The 19377-nt window shown below is 45.2% G+C and overlaps 1 protein-coding gene across 1 annotated transcript; it reads left to right on the top strand.

Annotated features, from left to right (window-relative positions):
* Positions 1-1958: 1958 nt before the first annotated feature.
* On the top strand, positions 1959-15670 carry LOC143558700 (monooxygenase 1-like). Its single transcript, XM_077047483.1, has 2 exons — positions 1959-2151; positions 14999-15670. The coding sequence occupies exons 1-2, from the start codon at positions 1959-1961 to the stop codon at positions 15487-15489; spliced, it is 684 nt and encodes a 227-aa protein (XP_076903598.1). The 3' UTR covers positions 15490-15670.
* The last annotated feature ends 3707 nt before the right edge of the window (positions 15671-19377 follow it).

Consider the following 19377-nt stretch of genomic DNA (forward strand, 5'->3'; position numbering starts at 1 on the left):
ACGATTCAATCAAACATTTTGTTCGTTTGGGTTTGATTGTGTCGTAGCTCTATAAATCGAATTAAGTTTATCGTTGTATGAACTGCATTGTTGATATTGACCAGTAGGCACGACTAGGCCATGAACAGCCAACTATCACATTGTAAAATCTGAAAATCTTCTACGGCTCCTTTTTAATAGGATAAATTATCGGGTCCTGCTGTTAAGACGCCCAACCTCAGTTTTCAAACATCCTTTATACGACACGTATAATCCATACGAGTCGTATGGGATTCTGTACACTGACATCATGCCAAGCTTTTCAGAACTTGTGTTGACCTTACTCATATACGAGACTATATATGACTTGTTTATACGAGTACTATAAACTCATACGACTTGTATAAATATATAGGACACTAGTTTGATCCTACCGTGTTACGGAAGTTTATTCAAGTTTTTGTTTTTATTCGTTTTGCTATTTTATGATGATTTATTTTATTTTATAAACGTAGTTTTGTTTTAACTTAATACACATATATTAGTTTGTTATTATATTTTTTAGCGTTTGGGTTTTTTCAATTAAGATGTGTATGTTTTTTTAGTTTTTTAACGAACAAATATAAACGAACACGGGCATGTTGATTTGTTTAAATAAATAAACATGAACACAAATATTTGTCTAATGAAAAAGGGTACGTTGATGTAGTTGACGATGGTGGGTAGTATCGGAAGTTAACCGGCGAAGGAGATGATAGACCAACAACGGAGAACATGTGAAAGAGATAAATGAAATTAGGGTTTAACGATGAAAGTGTTTACTAATTAATGAGATCTTATAACCCATTTAAGGGCTATTAGGGTTTGGTAAGACCTATAACCCATGAAAATTATTCTTTGATAATTAATGGGGTATTTCACAAATAAATGAGACGTTATAACCCGTTTAAGGTTATCTGGGTTTGGTGAGACCTATGACCCACAAAAATTATTGTTTGATTATGAAACAGTTTCACAAATAAATGAGATGTTATAACCAATTTAAAGACAATCCGGGTTTGGTAAGACTCATACCCACGAATTCGGGTCAAATGCATGAGAAGCCTCCATTTAGAAATCAAGCAATCTGGTGACTCTAGAGAATGGGGGAGCAACCTGAGAGTGACACGTAGGATTTCATGGTAGACAATTATATATATAGTTAGATATATTTGGGCCGTACCGAGATTCTCATAGTTTTTCGTGGCGGAAATAATTTGACGTGATACAATATTCCGTCAATTAATACGATATAATATTCCACCGCTACTTATTCGACACGATATAATATTCTATTCTAACGAAATAAATATATAGGACTATCCATTTGTTCATTTTATTCGTACATGGACTCATACTTCGCGTATGACCCAATCTCGTATATGATAATTCAAATGGATCTCGTATGACACCATACTACTAGTATAGGGTTGACTCCTGTAATTCCAAAGCACAATTTGATATGTGGCCGACTCGTATAAAACAAATGGTTCTCGTGTTGCCCAATTCTACTCATATGGCGCCGAATATAACTAATGTTGTATAAAGTGGTCAACGTTCTAACACAAAGGCTGCCCACCCACATGAGTTGTATGAACCTACACGACTCATATAGGTGGGGTCGGGCGTTTGGATAGCAAGAATGGGCGTCTGAATAGCCATAGCCAACGCCAAAGTATCTGGTCCTTAATATAGCAGTTGAGACCTTGTCTCCAGTTTCTCATTTCTCTTTGAATAACATAATTAGACAAAAATACAGTAAATGCCATAACTAGAAATAGTGTCTCGGGTCCTTAGTATCAATAATGTCTACAAGGCTGCATCAGTTGCCAAAAAATGAACATTACATAGTCCCAAAAAATTATGACTACATCTCTATTGTTTTCTAGTAATCTAATAATCCATCATACTCCGAAAATATGATCTACAGGAATAAAGCCATGACTGAAATGATAATACTTGCAAGCCTAGCTGCAAGAACAACGTTCATGGAGGTGGTACCTAGCGATGAATCACGAACGTTAGCATTTGCGGCGGGGTTAGAAGCTGGTGGTGTTTGCCTTGGTGAGCCAGCGAAAGGTGTAGTTCTGTTAAAGAAAGGAGCATCGTCCCAAGGACCACTGGAGGATGATGGTGCATCGGCTGAGGATGATGGCTGAAGAGGTAGGTCCCAGCACAGACCAGTTGGTCCCGCAAGACTCACCTTGAACATGGACGTCTGCGCAAAGGCCATCTGCTCCCGCAGGACCCACCATGCTCATAGAATCTTACGCGCAGTACGCAACCTGTACACGCAGGGAAAGCCTCCCAATGGTGAAGTACCCCGCCTGTTCCCGCAGTTGCGGATACAAGCCATCAGGGAAGGCTACCCGCAGACAGCAGGGCTACACGTACAAGACACTAGCTACTTCAGCAGTCACGTGAAGGCATGAGCAAGGCGGGAACAATCCCGCCCAAATGAGCCAGTCTGATTCTGAAAGATCTTTTGTACCATACCTACCAAGGTATGGATACGACAGACGATCCGACCAGAACAGCCCATGAGCCAATCACAGGGTGACAGCTCACCGACAACAGTGCGAGGAGGAGCACCCTCTAGTACTGTTTGTCACTATTAGCCGCTGCCTACTCACCAACCCTCACTGTGGAGCATGCGCAGCCTACAGTTGGTGGAATAGTATTACTGTTGGCCGTAACCTATTCACCAACCAGCATGGCCTGCGTACAATCCACAGTCAGTGGGACGTGCATAGTCTACAGTTGGTGGAATAGTGCAGCCGACTTTATTACTGTTGGCTGTAACCTACCCACCAACCAGTATGGCCTGTGCGTAATCCACTGTTGGTTGAACAGGAATACTATTCAGCCGGCTGTACCTTCTAGAAAACCTACCTTCGGCTATAAATACTCCAATATCTTGGAATGGTAAGATCATCTACTATCTCGTATAACTTACTTGATAACTGCTCTAATAGTATTCATATACTTTTATATTCAAAGAGCAATATAGACTGATTCTCACGCCGGAGGGTGGTCACAAGGAGGAACCCCCCCCCTTCTCAGTGACGAGCTTACGGTGTCTGTTTTGCAGGTTCCCTGAAGTACAAATTACTCTGCTGGACCTACCTTCGTGGGAAACATTACCTAGCCCCCAGATTACCCATAATCTGCCCGGGGTCACTTAGTGTTTCTTCATTGGCGCCATCCGTGCATAAAGCTAGAACTACATCTTTCTCCAGTTTTTCAAAACTTCCAAGATGACTAGAGAAATTCCGGTAACCACAACCCCAGCCACTGGGGTAAACACCGGCAACACAATGTTTACAAACACTACCCCAGCCACCCAAGCTGGGGCAAGTGAAATACATTTTACGAACACTACCCCAGTCACTCATGTAGGGGCAAGTGGAGTAAATATTCCACTGGGATTCACTGATGCCCAGCTGGAAAAACGAACTCGAGCCCCTCGCCAAACACTTGATCAAGTGAAGGCATGGGCCGAGACACGTCAAAGAGAATTTCAGGCTGAGTTGGACGAACGCTTGCGTTCAGTCCAACAAGCTGAGGAATTCGGTAGTACTCGCCAGCACCTCAACATGAGTAGTGAGTACGAGTACTCAGACGGCGAGGGGGAAGACTCCGACACCGACGCGAACCCTCGCCATAGGGCGAAAGGGAAGCGTAAGGAAACGGATCCCCAGCCAAAAAGGAATTTTGGGGAAGCATTCCAACCAGTCACGGAAAAAAGCGAGCGTGACTTCTCCAAGGCCTTTAGACCTACTGCTACAAACGCAGGAAGGTCAAAATTTGCAAGGGACATTGCAGAGGCAATCGCCCCGAGGAGTGCCAAACAAATGTCCAACATTGGCACATACGATGGTCTATCCGACCCAGATGACCATCTGAACAGGTTCATTGCGGGGGCAACCGTCAGTAACTGGACGGAACCCACGTGGTGCTACATGTTCCAGATGACTCTGGTAGGAGCAGCCAGAGCATGGTTCGACCGTTTACCGGTCCACCACATTTATGACTGGGCAGACTTCCAGAACAAGTTCAGTCAACAGTTTAGTCAACAGAGGAAGCACACTGAGGAGCAGTGGACGATCCTCAACTGTGTCAGAGAAGAGGATGAATCCTTACTGGACTTCATCACCCGCTTCAACTCCAAGAAGGTGAGTCTGGGCAACATCAGTGAAGACCTCGTTCGCGCCGCTTTCATTCAGGGCGCCGAATACCCAGAACTCATCCGCACTCTGACGGGTAAAGACGGCATGCCATCCACGTGGGATGCCATAATGACGGCAGCCAAGCGCTTTGCCGAAACAGAGAAACAGCTGGGAAGAGATCTCCCCCAGAATACAAACCTCTACACGCAGAGGACAAGGGAGAACAATGTGAGAACCGCCCGGCTAAACAAAAAGAGGCGGCAAGGTATTTGGCAGTCAAGGATAAACTTTGACGCCCCCTCAAGCTCTCGCCCTCTGGTTGGCGGAAGGGACAAAACGCACCCTTTGAACCGGAAAAACCGTTGGACGCCACTCACCAAGAGCGTCACGGAGATATTTGCCACGGAAAAACTGCCATGGCCAAAAGCCCCAGTGATCCGACAGAAACCCAATGCGGATCAAAGCAAGTCTTGTGACTTCCATGGGACAAAGGGCCATAGCACTGAGGAGTGCACATCCTTGAGGGACATCGTCGAGACATTCGTCAAGGATGGGAGGCTCGCACACCTCGTGGCATCTATCAAGAAGGGAGGAAGGAACGACAACAGGTACAGGGGTAACGGACGGAAGCCCGTCGACATTAGCATCAACATGGTCCATGGTAAGGTCAGAGGAAGAAAGAGACCAATGACCGAACCATGCGCATGGAAGGAAGCAGAAGTGCGCTTCCCGCGAGTGCCGGGAGGCCCAAACAAAGAAGGCCCCATTGTCATTAAAAGCCAGCTGGGGCACTACATCACCTCCCGCACCCTCGTTGACAATGGCGCATCGTCGACAGTGATGTACAGGCAGTTCTTCGACAAGCTCGATGATGAAGACAAGGAACGCCTGGAGACGGTCTACGCTTCAATGGAAGGGTTTGACGGCAGCATGAACACTCCCTTGGGCATCCTATCTTTCCCCGTCACTCTCACTGATGGGAATTATTCACGCACGGAGGATGTGGATTTTGTTGTGATGAAAAAACCACATCATACGTATGACATCCTATTCGGGAGAGACGGGATGGCAAGATTCAACGCCGTGGTATCCTCAGTCCACGGCATGATGGGATGGCCAACAACTGAAGGCGTAGCGATGATCACGGGCATTCCCCAGGTATGCATCGCATCTGTCTCCTCTAAACCCAAACCGAAGATGGCCAAACAAACCATCACTGAACCTGAACAGTGGGCATTCAATGGGAAATATCCCGATCAGGCCGTTACCATTGGCCCGACAATTGTTGATCCAACACGCACCTTACTCAAGCGCTTACTGCAGCGAAACGCAGACATCTTCGCGTGGACACCAGCCGACATGACTGGTGTACCCCGGGGAAAGGCAGAGCATAAGCTCAAATGCGATCCGGCCGTTACGCCGATCGTACAAAAGCGCAGAGTAATGGGGCCCGAGCAAACCAACGCGTGCAGAACCCAAGTCAAGGAACTCCTTGATGCGGGCATCGTGCGCGTTAGCAAATATCAAACATGGGTTGCAAATCCCGTAATGGTACCGAAGAATAACAAACAATGGCGCATGTGCATAGATTTCAAAGATTTGAATAAAGCATGCCCCAAAGATTGTTATCCGTTGCCAGAAATTGATCTCAAGGTGGATTCGGTGGCACCATTTCGCCTTAAATGCTTCTTGGATGCGTATAAGGGGTACCATCAAATCCACATGGCTGTGGATGACCAGGACAAAACCGCCTTTCGGACGCCCGATGGCACATTTTGTTATAAAATGATGCCGTTCGGACTTAAGAACGCGGGGTCCACGTACCAACGACTAATGGACAAAGAGTTTCACGCCCAAATTGGGAGAAACTTGGAAGTCTATATGGATGATTTGGTCATCAAAAGCCCCGAGCCAGAGACGATGTTGAAAGACATTGAGGAAACTTTCAACACGCTCAGAAAGATAAACATGAAGCTCAACCCGAGCAAGTGTTCATTTGGGGTGGAAGAAGGGAAGTTCTTAGGGGTCATTATTACTAAAGATGGCTTCAGAGCGAACCCTGAAAAGGTCGAAGCCATTGTCAAAATGGAATCACCTACCACCATAAAACAGGCTCAAACACTTAATGGACGACTAGTCGCGCTTAACCGCTTTTTGGCAAACCATGCGGATAGGTCGTTCCCTTTTGTGTCAACGCTAAGAAATTGTTTAAAGAAAACGCACTTCCGCTGGACACCAGAAGCGGAAGCAGCTTTTCAGGAGATTCGATCACGCCTGATCGAACTCCCAACACTCACAGCACCACAAGCGGGGGAGGAGTTAATCCTATACCTCTCCGCAACAGATAGAGCAACCGGGGCAGTCATGCTTGTAGAACGAAAAGGCATCCAGATGCCAATCTATTATGTTAGCCGCGTGCTGGCAGACGCGGAAACCCGGTACTCTACCCTGGAAAAACTGGTCTTGGCACTTATACACGCTTCACGCAGGTTGAGACGATATTTCCAGGGTCACCCAATCACTATTCTCACCAACTTCAAACTCTCAAATGTTCTAGGCAAACCCGAGTTATCGGGACGTCTAGCCAAATGGGCAATTGAATTGGGAGAATATGCGATTCAATACAAGCCGAGACCAGCCATTAAAGGTCAGGTCCTGGCTGATTTTATTGCAGAAGTCCCCGCTTCACGGGAGAAAGAGTGCCAGGAGGAGGTTCAACCCTCCCCAGCACACGAAATCGACGAAGTCTGGCGACTCTACACTGATGGAGCAGCTAGTAACGAGGGATCTGGCGCAGGGTTAAAATTAACAAATCCGGCAGGCCAGGAATATACTTATGCTATTCGGCTGGATTTTCCAAGTACGAATAACGAAGCTGAATATGAAGCATTCCTGGCCGGATTGAGGATTGCGCGAAAGATGGGTGTAAAAAATTTGGAAGCCCACGTAGATTCCATGCTAGTGGCAAACCAAATAAACGGGACGTACACGGCTGTGAACGACACAATGGCCCTGTACCTTGCCCAAGCCAAAGCCATCATGCGCGATTTTAATGATTGTAAAGTGACACACGTCAAGCGCAGCGAAAACAAATCTGCGGATGCGTTAAGCAAGCTTGCATCACTGGCCTTCACCCACTTGGGAAAGGACATCCGCGTGGAACTCCTCGAAACACCATCAGTCCCGCACAAGGAAATTTGTGTCATCCAAACCGGTACAGAAACATGGATGACCCCAATAATAAAATACCTTGAAGCAGGAACGTTACCAGAGTCGAAGTCACAGGCAAGAAAACTACGCTGTAAAGCACTGAATTATCAACTGGTCAATGACACCCTTTACAGACGTAACTTTCTTGGCCCATTGTTAAGATGCGTGGACAACCAAGATGCTGACTACCTCTTAAGGGAGGTTCACGAAGGCATCTGTGGAGTACACGCAGGCCCCCGCGCTGTGGTAGCCAAGCTAAACAACGCGGGATACTTTTGGCCGGGGATGCATATGGACGCGTTGGCATACATCAGAAAATGCAGATCTTGCCAGCTTTACGCACCCAACACGCATCGCCCGAAAAATGAACTTGTTCCTGTCACTTCCTCGTGGCCATTTCAGAAGTGGGCCATCGACGTGACAGGCCCATTCCCAACAGCAGCTGGGAATGTTCAGTTCCTAGTGGTAGCCATTGACTACTTCACCAAATGGATAGAAGCGAAACCTTTAGCCCAAACAACCGCAAAGCATATCAAAAAATTTATTTGGGAATTTATTATTTGTCGTTTTGGACTTCCACAGAATTTGGTAAGCGACAATGGCACCAACTTTGCTGACAAGAAGCTACAGCAGTGGCTGAAAGAACTTCAAATCACCCACACCTTTACCTCAGTGGCACACCCGCAAGGTAACGGTGAGGTGGAAAGAGCAAATAAGAGCATCGTCGAAGGCATAAAGAAAAGACTCTTGGAACATAGATCCGGTTGGGTGGACGAGCTTCCACACGTCCTTTGGGCAAACAGAACGCTGAAGAAGACCAGTACGGGAGAAACCCCGTTCAGTCTCACTTATGGCACTGAAGCCATGATCCCAGTCGAAATCGGTTTACCCTCACCAAGGGTCTTAATCCAACCAGAAGACAATGATGCGGAAAGACGGTTAGACCTTATGCTAACCGAAGAGCGCAGAGACTTAGCCGCCGTGCGTGAAGAAAACTACAAACGACAAATGCAAAAATACTACAACACGCGGGTAAAACTCTGCAACTTCAACGAAGGAGACTACATACTGCGTAACAACGAGGCTTCGAACCAACAACGCCCAGGAAAGTTGGCCCCGATTTGGGAAGGGCCATACATTATCAAAGAAGTTCTGGGAAAGGGCGCGTACCGGCTCGAAAGGCTCGATGGCACTCCCATCCCTAGAACATGGAATGGAGCTCAATTACGCAAATGTTATATGTAGATCAATTCCAACTTGTAAAGAAAAGGCCTAGAGCCACTTCTAATGGAAATGATTCTCCTTTCATGATGTATTGATAGCTTGTAACCTATGAAACTTCCCTTACGGGAAGAAGTAGTTGCGTGTGGAAGGCGGCAATACCCGCATAAACACAACGCCAAAATTTTGAAAAAAAAAAAAAAAAAAAAAAAAAAAAAAAAAAAAAAAAAAGTTCTAAGGAAAACCTACACGCAGGTCAGATGTAGGTAAAGTTTAGCCATCCTTGTAAGTGCAAACGACGGTCTTACCCGCACAATCACATACAAGGAAGCCAAACTTAACTTACCATCTACCACGTTAAAAGGTTAACTTATGAACACTTAAAAAAGGATAAGAAAAACCTACACGCAGGTCAGATATAGGTCTAAAGTTAAAGCCATCCTACTAAGTGCAAGTGACGGTTACACCCGCACAATCACGAAAGAGGAAGCGAAAACTTTAGTCCATTATCAACCACGTTCAAAGGTTTAACTTAATGCCTTAGAAATTCCGAAAAGGAAAACCTACACGCAGGTCAGATAGAGGGTAAAGATTAGCCATCCTACCAAGTGCAAGTGACGGTTTTACCCGCACAATCACGAAGGAGGAGGCAAAACTTTAACCCATCATCAACCACGTTCAAAGGTTCCTATTCTAAACACTTGGAAAATTGCTAATTCAAACTAAGTATGCAAGTCATAAGTTTATAAAGCAAAGAATCCAGCGAAAGGAATAACAATCGTATATTTCAATGATATATTACAACAGTGGCCGGGTAACTACCCGCCTAAAAGAAATCTATACAAAACTAAGTCTATCCTAGCAGTGGGAAGGGATCTTCAGGATCAGGCTTCAGGGCCACCTCCGCTTGGACCAGCACCGTCAGAGCGCGGCTGCCCAAGGAAAGCCTTAAGGATGTTTAGCCCATCATCAGCAGCAGCAACTTCATTCACCTTCTCCACCACTGGATGCGGGAAGGCAGCGTACTGGTTCACAGCATGGTCATAAGCAGCTTCAGTATTAACATTGAATAAAGGGAAGTTGGAGGGCGGAAAGCCTCTCTCAGCGAACCCTAGACCAAGCAGGAAGCCAGTCTTCTGCCCATCCTCATGAGAAGCGTTGAGGGCTGCGCTCATCGCATCGTCATAAGAGGTCTCTGAGAGGACCTGACGCACAACCTACAAAAGAATACAAGTTAGAACATTTTCTAATTACGAACGAAAAGCGTAAAGAAAAAGATAAAGATACCTGAGGCAACGCTTCTCGAAGCAACCATTGGAGGGTAGCTTGACTTTCTTTACAAGCACGTTCGGCTCCGCTTTTATCAAGGTTGGCAAGTTGAACTTCCTTGGCGGCAGCTTCTTCGACGCTTTTGAGTTTCCTTTCAGTACGGTCAAGCACCCCCCTCTGGTCAAGGATCTCCTGCAGCTTCTTGGCATCTTCCATTGCCAAGGCGTCATGAGCATGCTGAAGAGCCTTTAATTTGCATTTAAGCTGCTCATTCTCTTCGCGAAGTGGCTCAGCAACAGCTTCAGCCTTGGCAGCCCTCTCAGTTGAGTTTCGCGCAGTCTCCTTGGCCAGCCGAAGCTGTTCATTCACAGCTTGAGCAGCCTTGGAGCGGGCCTCAAGTCGCGCCTGGACTTCAACCTCGAGGGCCTTGAATGCCTTCTCCTTCTCGGCTGCGGCAGCGGCCAACTGCCGGTTCTCCTCCCGAAGAGCCCGCGCTTCAGATATATCTTTGGCGCGAGCTGCTTTTAACTTGTCGTTTTCACGACAAAGCAGCTCGACGCGGGGCTGCGTTCGGGCCTGGAGAACCCGAAGCTCATTGGTTAGCCTACCCTCTTGGTAGCTAGCCATGGCTTCCCCCAACGCACCATGAGGAGCGGCGTGGCGAGCCCAGTCCACGCACTCCACGGGGGTGCGAAGGGTTGTTCCTCGGCGTATGTTCCATCTTGGAACATACACTTCATTGGAATCCGACACTGCAAAAGAAACAAAGGCAGTTAGGAAAAGATGATAAAAATATACAAAGGAAAAAGAACCCTACGTACCTGTAGGGTCAATAACAGGCCGATAGCCGCCAAACCCATCACCTGAACCTGAACCTAAAGGAAATCCATCCAACAGGTCAGGCAGACGGGAAGGTGGCATAGATCGGCGGGAAGCCTGGCGCATACCTGATGGTCCGGCCGTCGGTGCCGGTGGCGCAGGTATAGTCGCAGCCGCTGTGGTAGCCATGGTTGGCGCCACCTCCTCAGTAACAGTAACCGCCGGCTCCGTGAAAGATGCTGTAAAAATTGCACTCACGGCCGGCGGAGACACCTTCTCAGCTGGAACAGCCTCAGGAAGGCTGGAACCAGCGGAAGCAGGCGTAGACGCCTGAGTCGATGCCTCGGGAAGGCTGACCGAGCCTACCGTCATTGGCGGGGGAATACTTGCTCCAACTCCACCCTGGAATGCGTCAACATCCACACCTGCACAAGCAAAAGTGTTAGAAAAATTTATTTGAAACAAATCTAGACAAGAATTATGGGGGTACTCACGGGGTTTCTTGAGCTTGAACGCACGGACGAGCGGGGGCGAACCCGATGGAGCCGGCCTCTTGACACCGGTAACCGTCGTCGTCGCTGCCTCCCCGGAGGTAACACCTGCAGCCTCCGGAGCGGTGGTCTCCTCACCACCGGGCTTCCCCGCCACCTCTGCATTATCTGACTCCGAGTCAGATAAGACTACCGGGTCGGCCGTAGAGGCCACCTTCTCCTTGCCCTTCCCGACGGCAGCCTTTTTCTTCCGCACCAGTGGAGGACCTTCTGCGGATTCCTCAGAAGAAGAAATGTCATGAACTCCAGCAGCAGGCACAGCATTGAGAGGTTCAGGGTAGAAGATAGGCTTACCTGGCCGTCGGTGGCTCAGGATCTCTTGGCCTGGCGGGTAAACCTCCACGAACCGACCCGCGGTCTGCTCTAAGATGGGCAACTCGTTCTCGTCCAGAGCACGAGTACCCATCCGCGCGGGACCATCTTCCTCCCGCGGGTTCAGGAGCGACTGAAGATCGTTCCCCTCTGAAATCAACAAGCAAGTTAGTAAAAATCGAAGTCAGCAAAATGAAACAAGACGTACCATAAGGGACAGAGTTCGAACCATATTCAAGGACGATCGGAACCTTGTCCGCATTCGCCGCCTTCCACACCCGGCTCATCCCCAGCATCACCATCGCCGACTCCGGAAAACGGAAAACCGGGGACTGGACCCGGGATATCTTCGAAAACCATTCCGCCTCCTCGTAGTTGAGGGCGGGAAGGTTTGGAAGCGCCTGGCCATTCTTGAACTTCATGGCGATGGGGACGGCGCGAGCGGATATGAAGAAGAACTCTCTTCTCCATGAGCGAAGACTCCGCTCGGTGGTACAAATCTTTAAACCCTTGATACGGGTTGTAAGAGTATACCACCCCTGGATGCACCTCCAAGTGTAGAAGGTCATCAGACGGTCAACGAGGGGCTCAAGGCCCAGTATCCGGCACACCCACTCAAAGTGCCGGACCTTGGCAATGGCCATGGGGTGCACCTCTGTCAGGTGCACACCGTGCCTCTCCAGGACACGGTACACAAACTTTGTCAACGGAAACCTAAGGTTTCCGTAGACAAAGAATGCAGCATAAACCCCGATCTTGCCACTAGGGGCATCGTACACAGTATGGTGGGGTTCAGGAAACTCAGGCTCGAGAGACTCGAGCATGAACTTCCTGACGATATACTGGTACAGATCGACAGGAAGAGAACACTGGCATTCGCCAGCAGTCTTCTGATCATCAGTATCATGAGAAGACATGGTGGAAAAAAGAAAAAGATTTCAGAGTAATGCTTTACTGAACAGAAAAATTCGCCGGAAATTACGTGAGAAGAAGAAGAAAGGTGAAAGTGTGAATTACAAATAACTCTCTCCCCCTTTATATAGTAATCGCAATTAATGCGGTGAATTTAATGCGGAGGAGAGAGAAATCAAAGGTGCAATGAAACTATGACACGTGGCAAAAAGCAGGCTGGCAACAGCTGTTGAAAGGACGTGTGCCAGTAATTTCGCGGCCACGCGCCCGAAAAATCACGCCCACGCGCCTGAAAAAGCGACTGGAATGACCATGTTCTGTCACGTCACCATAACTTCCTGCACGTCCTGACACAGTCAGAAGAAACCGTCGCACGACGTTTCAGAGGTTTGGACTGTTCTTATCTTTCCAACTCTTCGAATTTCAAAATTCAAAATTTAAAAAATATTAAAAAGTAAGCGGGAAAATACCCCTTACCCCTTGGCAAACAAGTAACCGTTAGACGGATGCGGGTACAGTGTAAAGGCAAAACCCTTCACATACCTAGCACCCGCAGGGAATTGAAGCCAAGTAAACCTTGGTAAACAAGTAACCGTTAGACGGATGCGGGTACAGTGTAAAGGCAAAACCCTTCACGTACCTAGCACCCGCAGGGAATTGAAGCCAAATATTCCTCGGCAACCAAGTAACTATAAGACAGGCGCGGATACAGTGTAAAGGCAAAACCCTTCACGTACCTAGCACCTACAGGGAATTGACGCTAGGAATACCTTGGAAGTAAAGTAACCGTAAGACGAGCGCTGGTACAGTGTTAAGGCAAAACCCTTCACATACTTAGCGCTCCGCTGGGAATTGAAACCAGGAAGGATCTTCTGGGCAATGCTTGCGGAAACGGAAATAACATCCCCGCATAGCGGGAACGTTGAGAACTACGTTGTTTGAAGCGCCAGGATGGAATTGGTGGTTTTAACATAATTGATCACTATGTTCAAAACTACCAAAACCTCATGGAGAATCCACACAACTGGGACTCAATGCTCCTGACTTGCGAGGAGGTTACAGACCTACCCGCATCATACCCAAAGACCAAGCAGGAAACTCGGGCATTTCTGCAAGTGACAAGGACTTCCCATGGAAAACCTTACAAAACCCTTTTCAAAACCCTTTGCTTAAGTCCAAAAGTTCACCTCACTTTATTAAACACGCATGAGAAGAACATTGGACTGGGGGGACTTGAAGAGGTAGGTCCCAGCAGAGACCAGTTGGTCCCGCAAGACTCACCTTGAACATGGACGTCTGCGCAAAGGCCATCTGCTCCCGCAGGACCCACCATGCTCATAGAATCTTACGCGCAGTACGCAACCTGTACACGCAGGGAAAGCCTCCCAATGGTGAAGTACCCCGCCTGTTCCCGCAGTTGCGGATACAAGCCATCAGGGAAGGCTACCCGCAGACAGCAGGGCTACACGTACAAGACACTAGCTACTTCAGCAGTCACGTGAAGGCATGAGCAAGGCGGGAACAATCCCGCCCAAATGAGCCAGTCTGATTCTGAAAGATCTTTTGTACCATACCTACCAAGGTATGGATAGGACAGACGATCCGACCAGAACAGCCCATGAGCCAATCACAGGGTGACAGCTCACCGACAACAGTGCGAGGAGGAGCACCCTCTAGTACTGTTTGTCACTATTAGCCGCTGCCTACTCACCAACCCTCACTGTGGAGCATGCGCAGCCTACAGTTGGTGGAATAGTATTACTGTTGGCCGTAACCTATTCACCAACCAGCATGGCCTGCGTACAATCCACAGTCAGTGGGACGTGCATAGTCTACAGTTGGTGGAATAGTGCAGCCGACTTTATTACTGTTGGCTGTAACCTACCCACCAACCAGTATGGCCTGTGCGTAATCCACTGTTGGTTGAACAGGAATACTATTCAGCCGGCTGTACCTTCTAGAAAACCTACCTTCGGCTATAAATACTCCAATATCTTGGAATGGTAAGATCATCTACTATCTCGTATAACTTACTTGATAACTGCTCTAATAGTATTCATATACTTTTATATTCAAAGAGCAATATAGACTGATTCTCACGCCGGAGGGTGGTCACAAGGAGGAACCCCCCCCTTCTCAGTGACGAGCTTACGGTGTCTGTTTTGCAGGTTCCCTGAAGTACAAATTACTCTGCTGGACCTACCTTCGTGGGAAACATTACCTAGCCCCCAGATTACCCATAATCTGCCCGGGGTCACTTAGTGTTTCTTCAAAACTTAACCTGCCGCTTAAAGTACTTTTTTACATGGAGTTTTCTTTGACAAACACGCTAACTTGTCGAGTTTTTGATTGAAGGGGTAACGAACTGCCTTGAAGTACATGAACTTTCAAAATAGCTTGTATAAATACTCATATGAACTCTAAACCACCTACTAAAGAACTCTTTTACCATCATATTATATAGATTTAACTTCAAATGTTAGATACATTGTTTCATTTCAAAAACTGATGGAACAGACGAAGGAATTTGGAAAAATAACGAGGTAATTCGACAATACACCATAGAGTTGCTAAGCAACTATCCCCAAGAAATTCAGGAAATGGCTAAAAACGCAGACATAAATTCATTGTCTTTTACACACTTAAGATACCGCACCCCGTGGGACTTGCTCGTAGGGAACTTTTCTAGAGGAACTGTGACAGTTGCTGGCGATGCTATGCATATCATGGGTCCCTTTTTAGGGCAAGGTGGTTCGGCGGCACTAGAAGATGCTGTTGTGTTGGCTAGAAATATGGCTACAACGGGTTTGAACGATAGAGTTGGGGCAGCATTTAATGAGTTTGTAAGACAACGAAGGATAAGAGTGGTTCGACTGTCATTGCAAGCGTACCTCATTGGCATGCTATTAGGTAGTTCACGTTTAGAGAAGATAATATGGATCATTTTATTAAAGCTTCTATTTCCTAATCAGGAGAGTCACATGGATTATGATTGTGGTGGCCTTTGATGCGTTCATATATATAGTGTTGGTGCTAGATACAAACTCGAATAAGTTTTGTAACATGATTGCACGCTTGATGAAATCTTTATGTTTTAAATTTCCTTATTTGTGAGAAGCCCGTTTGGTATGTGGTATTCAAAGAAATTGTAATTGGAATTGAAAATCTTTCCGTCAAAAGGTATTTTATTGGTTGTTGAAGCCGATCCATCAATTAGCAAACAATAAATATGACTATGGCTGTCATTTGTTTGTTTCGTTGACGCTATTTTATCTATATTTTTGTTTTAAGCTAATTGATTTCGGGTTTTACATGTGAAACTACATTTTGAAGCAATCCAACTATTCGTAATTGTGGTTACTGAAAATTAGTTTTCTAATATAGTCTTTTTTTTCACATATATATTTTGTTTGTAGTCTGTGCGTTCTTTTGGTGGAGGGCCCAATATTCTTTGGCATCGTTAATATTATTGCTTTGACATTATAGTCTTTCCTTTATGAACAAACACATGATCTCTCTTAAGTAGCAATGTGTGACGATGAAGTGGTGAAAATCGGGACAGGGATTTATGGGGCAGGCACTATATAATTGATCTCTTACAAGAATGGGATCATACGAATAGGCTGAAGGTATTGATCACTCTGGTTCACTAGTGACGCTAATGTGGCTTGCGTGAGGTCTTGGAACATCGCGCCCCCACCCTCAGGTCACTAGTGACGTGATCCGCGTGATCACCATCATGCACATCACTAACTAATAAGTTTTTGTTCCTTAATTTTTAGTATTTAAATAATATAAATAAAAAGTATAGCATGTGTTGAGTGAAATGAGGTGGTGTGATGTGACGAAAATGATCCACATGAGAGTGACCCATAGCGCAAACCTTATATAGAAAGCATGAAGTACGTTGCCGCTCTTCTTGTGGCTTGGTGGTTTTTAAGTTTGTCTTGAAATCAAATGGTTGAATGTTCGAGTTTGGTATTGGAACATGAACAGAAAGTGTGAAGTTAAGTGTATTTTCTATCAAGTACGCACGAAAAGTATGAATTCATGATTCTATGACGTCCACGATTCTATTTCTAACATATTCTTCGTGTGAATTTTTGATGGAGGGGCCAACATTCTTTGTTTTTATTGTGTGACATTCTATATATAATGTAATTGCGATCAATTAATTTTGGTTGAGAACCAAATACTTAATTACTCTCTTTGAGAGGTAACGATGAATGATGAAGAAGTGGTGATAATCGGGGCCGGGATTTGTGGATTAGCCACGGCCCTAGCACTTCATAAGAAAGGGATCAAAAGCATAATAATCGAGAGATCAGAATGTCTAATGAACAACACCGGAGCAGCGATCACAATCCAACCAAACGGGTGGCGCGCCCTGAATCAGCTTGGTGTCGCGGATATCCTCCGTTATAAGGCTATTCCTTTACAAAGGTCCGTTTTAACCATAACAAGACTACGTTTACAACTAATTTCCAAACGATCGATTTATAACATGAAAGTTAGAATGAATTTTGTATAGAAAGTTAAGTAATTTTAATGAAACTTTTAATAACTTAGTTAGTGTTGGATGATTTTTTATTTTTTTTTTTGAAAAATGACCATAATAGTCGTTTTAAATGCTCAAATTTCAATTTATAGTCACATTTTTCATAAAATCCCTAAAATAATCATCAAAACCGTTGCTAGCGATGGTTCTTCATTAGCCGCTGACATTTTAAGACCGCCAATCGACGAAACTTGTTGACCTATAAAATCTCTTCACATATCAATGTATTAACCAATCCGACAGAACTCATTAAAGAACCATCGGATCCGAAAAAACTGATAATGGAGCACCCTCTCTCTCTCTCTCTCTCGTTAAAAATGAAAATCCACAATGGTTATGGGTGAAGATGATGATCATCAACGTTCATCTCCCGACACCCCAACAACCACCACGATCGGCATCTTCTTCTTCGTCCCACCACCGTAAGAACCACCGTTTTGTCCGGGAAAGCGGAGACGGGTTAGTTGCTGCCATCGGAACTGGAGATGGGTTTGTAGGTGATGCCGGAATCAAATATGTCCCCTAGCAACCTGTCATCGCCGCTGTCAAATAGCGGGATTCATCCCATCATCATCTTCCTCTCCGGCCGCCGACAATTCAAGACGATACTCGTTTGGGCCATGAGTTCTTGTTTGAAAAGTTTTATTCTGTGATAGTGTGATGGCTCTGTCACTATCACTAACATGGAAGACAAGTGGGTGTGGTCGGCTGTTTCGGACGAGATGTTCTCGGTCAAATCCGTGAGGAAAATGTTAGAAAATCCATGCACAAAGGAGTGGAATAATTGGGTCCCGAGAAAGGTAAATGTGTTCGGGTGGAAAGCTCAATTGGGAAGAATTGCCACAAGAATCGTTCTCATGAGGAGGAAGGTGAATGCCTAAACCCTAGCATGTCCGTTTTGTTTGGAGTGTGACGAAACAGTAGAACATTTGTTATTGTATTGTCTGAAGTCGGACCGTGTTTGGCAGCACATAGCGGGCTGGTGCAGGTTACCACTGTTTTTCAGGTTTTCGGTAAATAACGTTTGGTGCTACCAAAACGGTTCGACCGTGACCAAAGATGGTCAAAGATAATCCAAGCAATTTTCCAGGTCACAATTTGGTGCATACTGAGAGCAAAGAATTACAAGATTATTAATAATATCAACACGTGCCCTACTCAAATTGTGAATAACATGAAAATTGTCACAAAACATGTATCGGATATAATAAGACTCAAGAACAACAGGAATTTGACGACTTACAGATTCAATCTGAATATGTGATTAATTCCTAAACTAAATCTTCACCGAAGCGATGAGATTACAATGAGTCAAAGAACAAAGAAACAATTACAAAACAATCTCTCAATCGAACACTCGGATTACAAAAACAAGATTCATCTAACAATCTTGAGAGGAAAAATAACCGCTATCAATATTCCACAACTCAACCTATTTAAGCGTTTTCATTTCTTCATGTGTCGCCTTTCAGCCCCTCATCATCCAGGGACTTCACTTTTTAGCCTCTCAACTTTTCAGCAACTTTCATATCCAACCATCCATCTTCAAGTATACTCTACAAACAATATTTCAAGTTATCAAGCCAAACTCAAGTTTGCTAATGAATTGACTACCTTTTTAACAAAAATCTTAAACTATTTGTGGGTGTAATCAAGATCGAAGATAATAGGAGTCATTTGGAAAAATTAATGTAATTTTGATGGTGGGAACTAGCTTGTAGTTCGTTGTTTTTGCGGGCTAGTTATTGCTAGTTCGTGTTGGGAATATATAATGCCTTTCAAAGAAAAGAAAACGTAGTAGTTAAAAAAATAATACATTTTATTAAAATTTTCATGCAAATACAAAAACTTACGTCATGGCCGACAATTCAAGATAATACTCCTTTGATGCCATCTAAGATTCATCCTTCCTTTATCATCATCTTCGTCTCTGCCCATCATCTTCATCTCATTGTGGGTTTTCAATTGTAGAGAGAGAGAGATCCATTATCAGTTCCGTCAGATCCGATGGTTTTTTAACGAGTTTCGTCGGATCAATTAATACGTTGACACGTGATGAAATTTTATAGATAACGAGTTTTGTCAGCTGGCAGTCTTAAACCGTATGCGGATGAGGAAGAACCTTCGCCGGCGACTGTTTTGATGGCTATTTTGAGGATTTGGGGGACATTTTTCAAAGAATAGTAACCAAGATTTAAAAGAGTTACAATTAGGTTACTCAAATTTAAAAATTGTTTTAAATAAGTCACTCAACATTCCTGTTTTATTAAATTATAACTTTTAACAATTTTTTTTATCATATTTTGTTTGTCTCAATGAGAAAATCTTTTTTTTTTGT

This window comes from Bidens hawaiensis, unplaced genomic scaffold (genome assembly GCF_021521415.1).
Source record: "Bidens hawaiensis isolate Kalapana, Puna unplaced genomic scaffold, B.hawaiensis_p1.1 tig00019588_1, whole genome shotgun sequence".
In the NCBI taxonomy this organism is placed as follows: Eukaryota; Viridiplantae; Streptophyta; class Magnoliopsida; order Asterales; family Asteraceae; genus Bidens; species Bidens hawaiensis.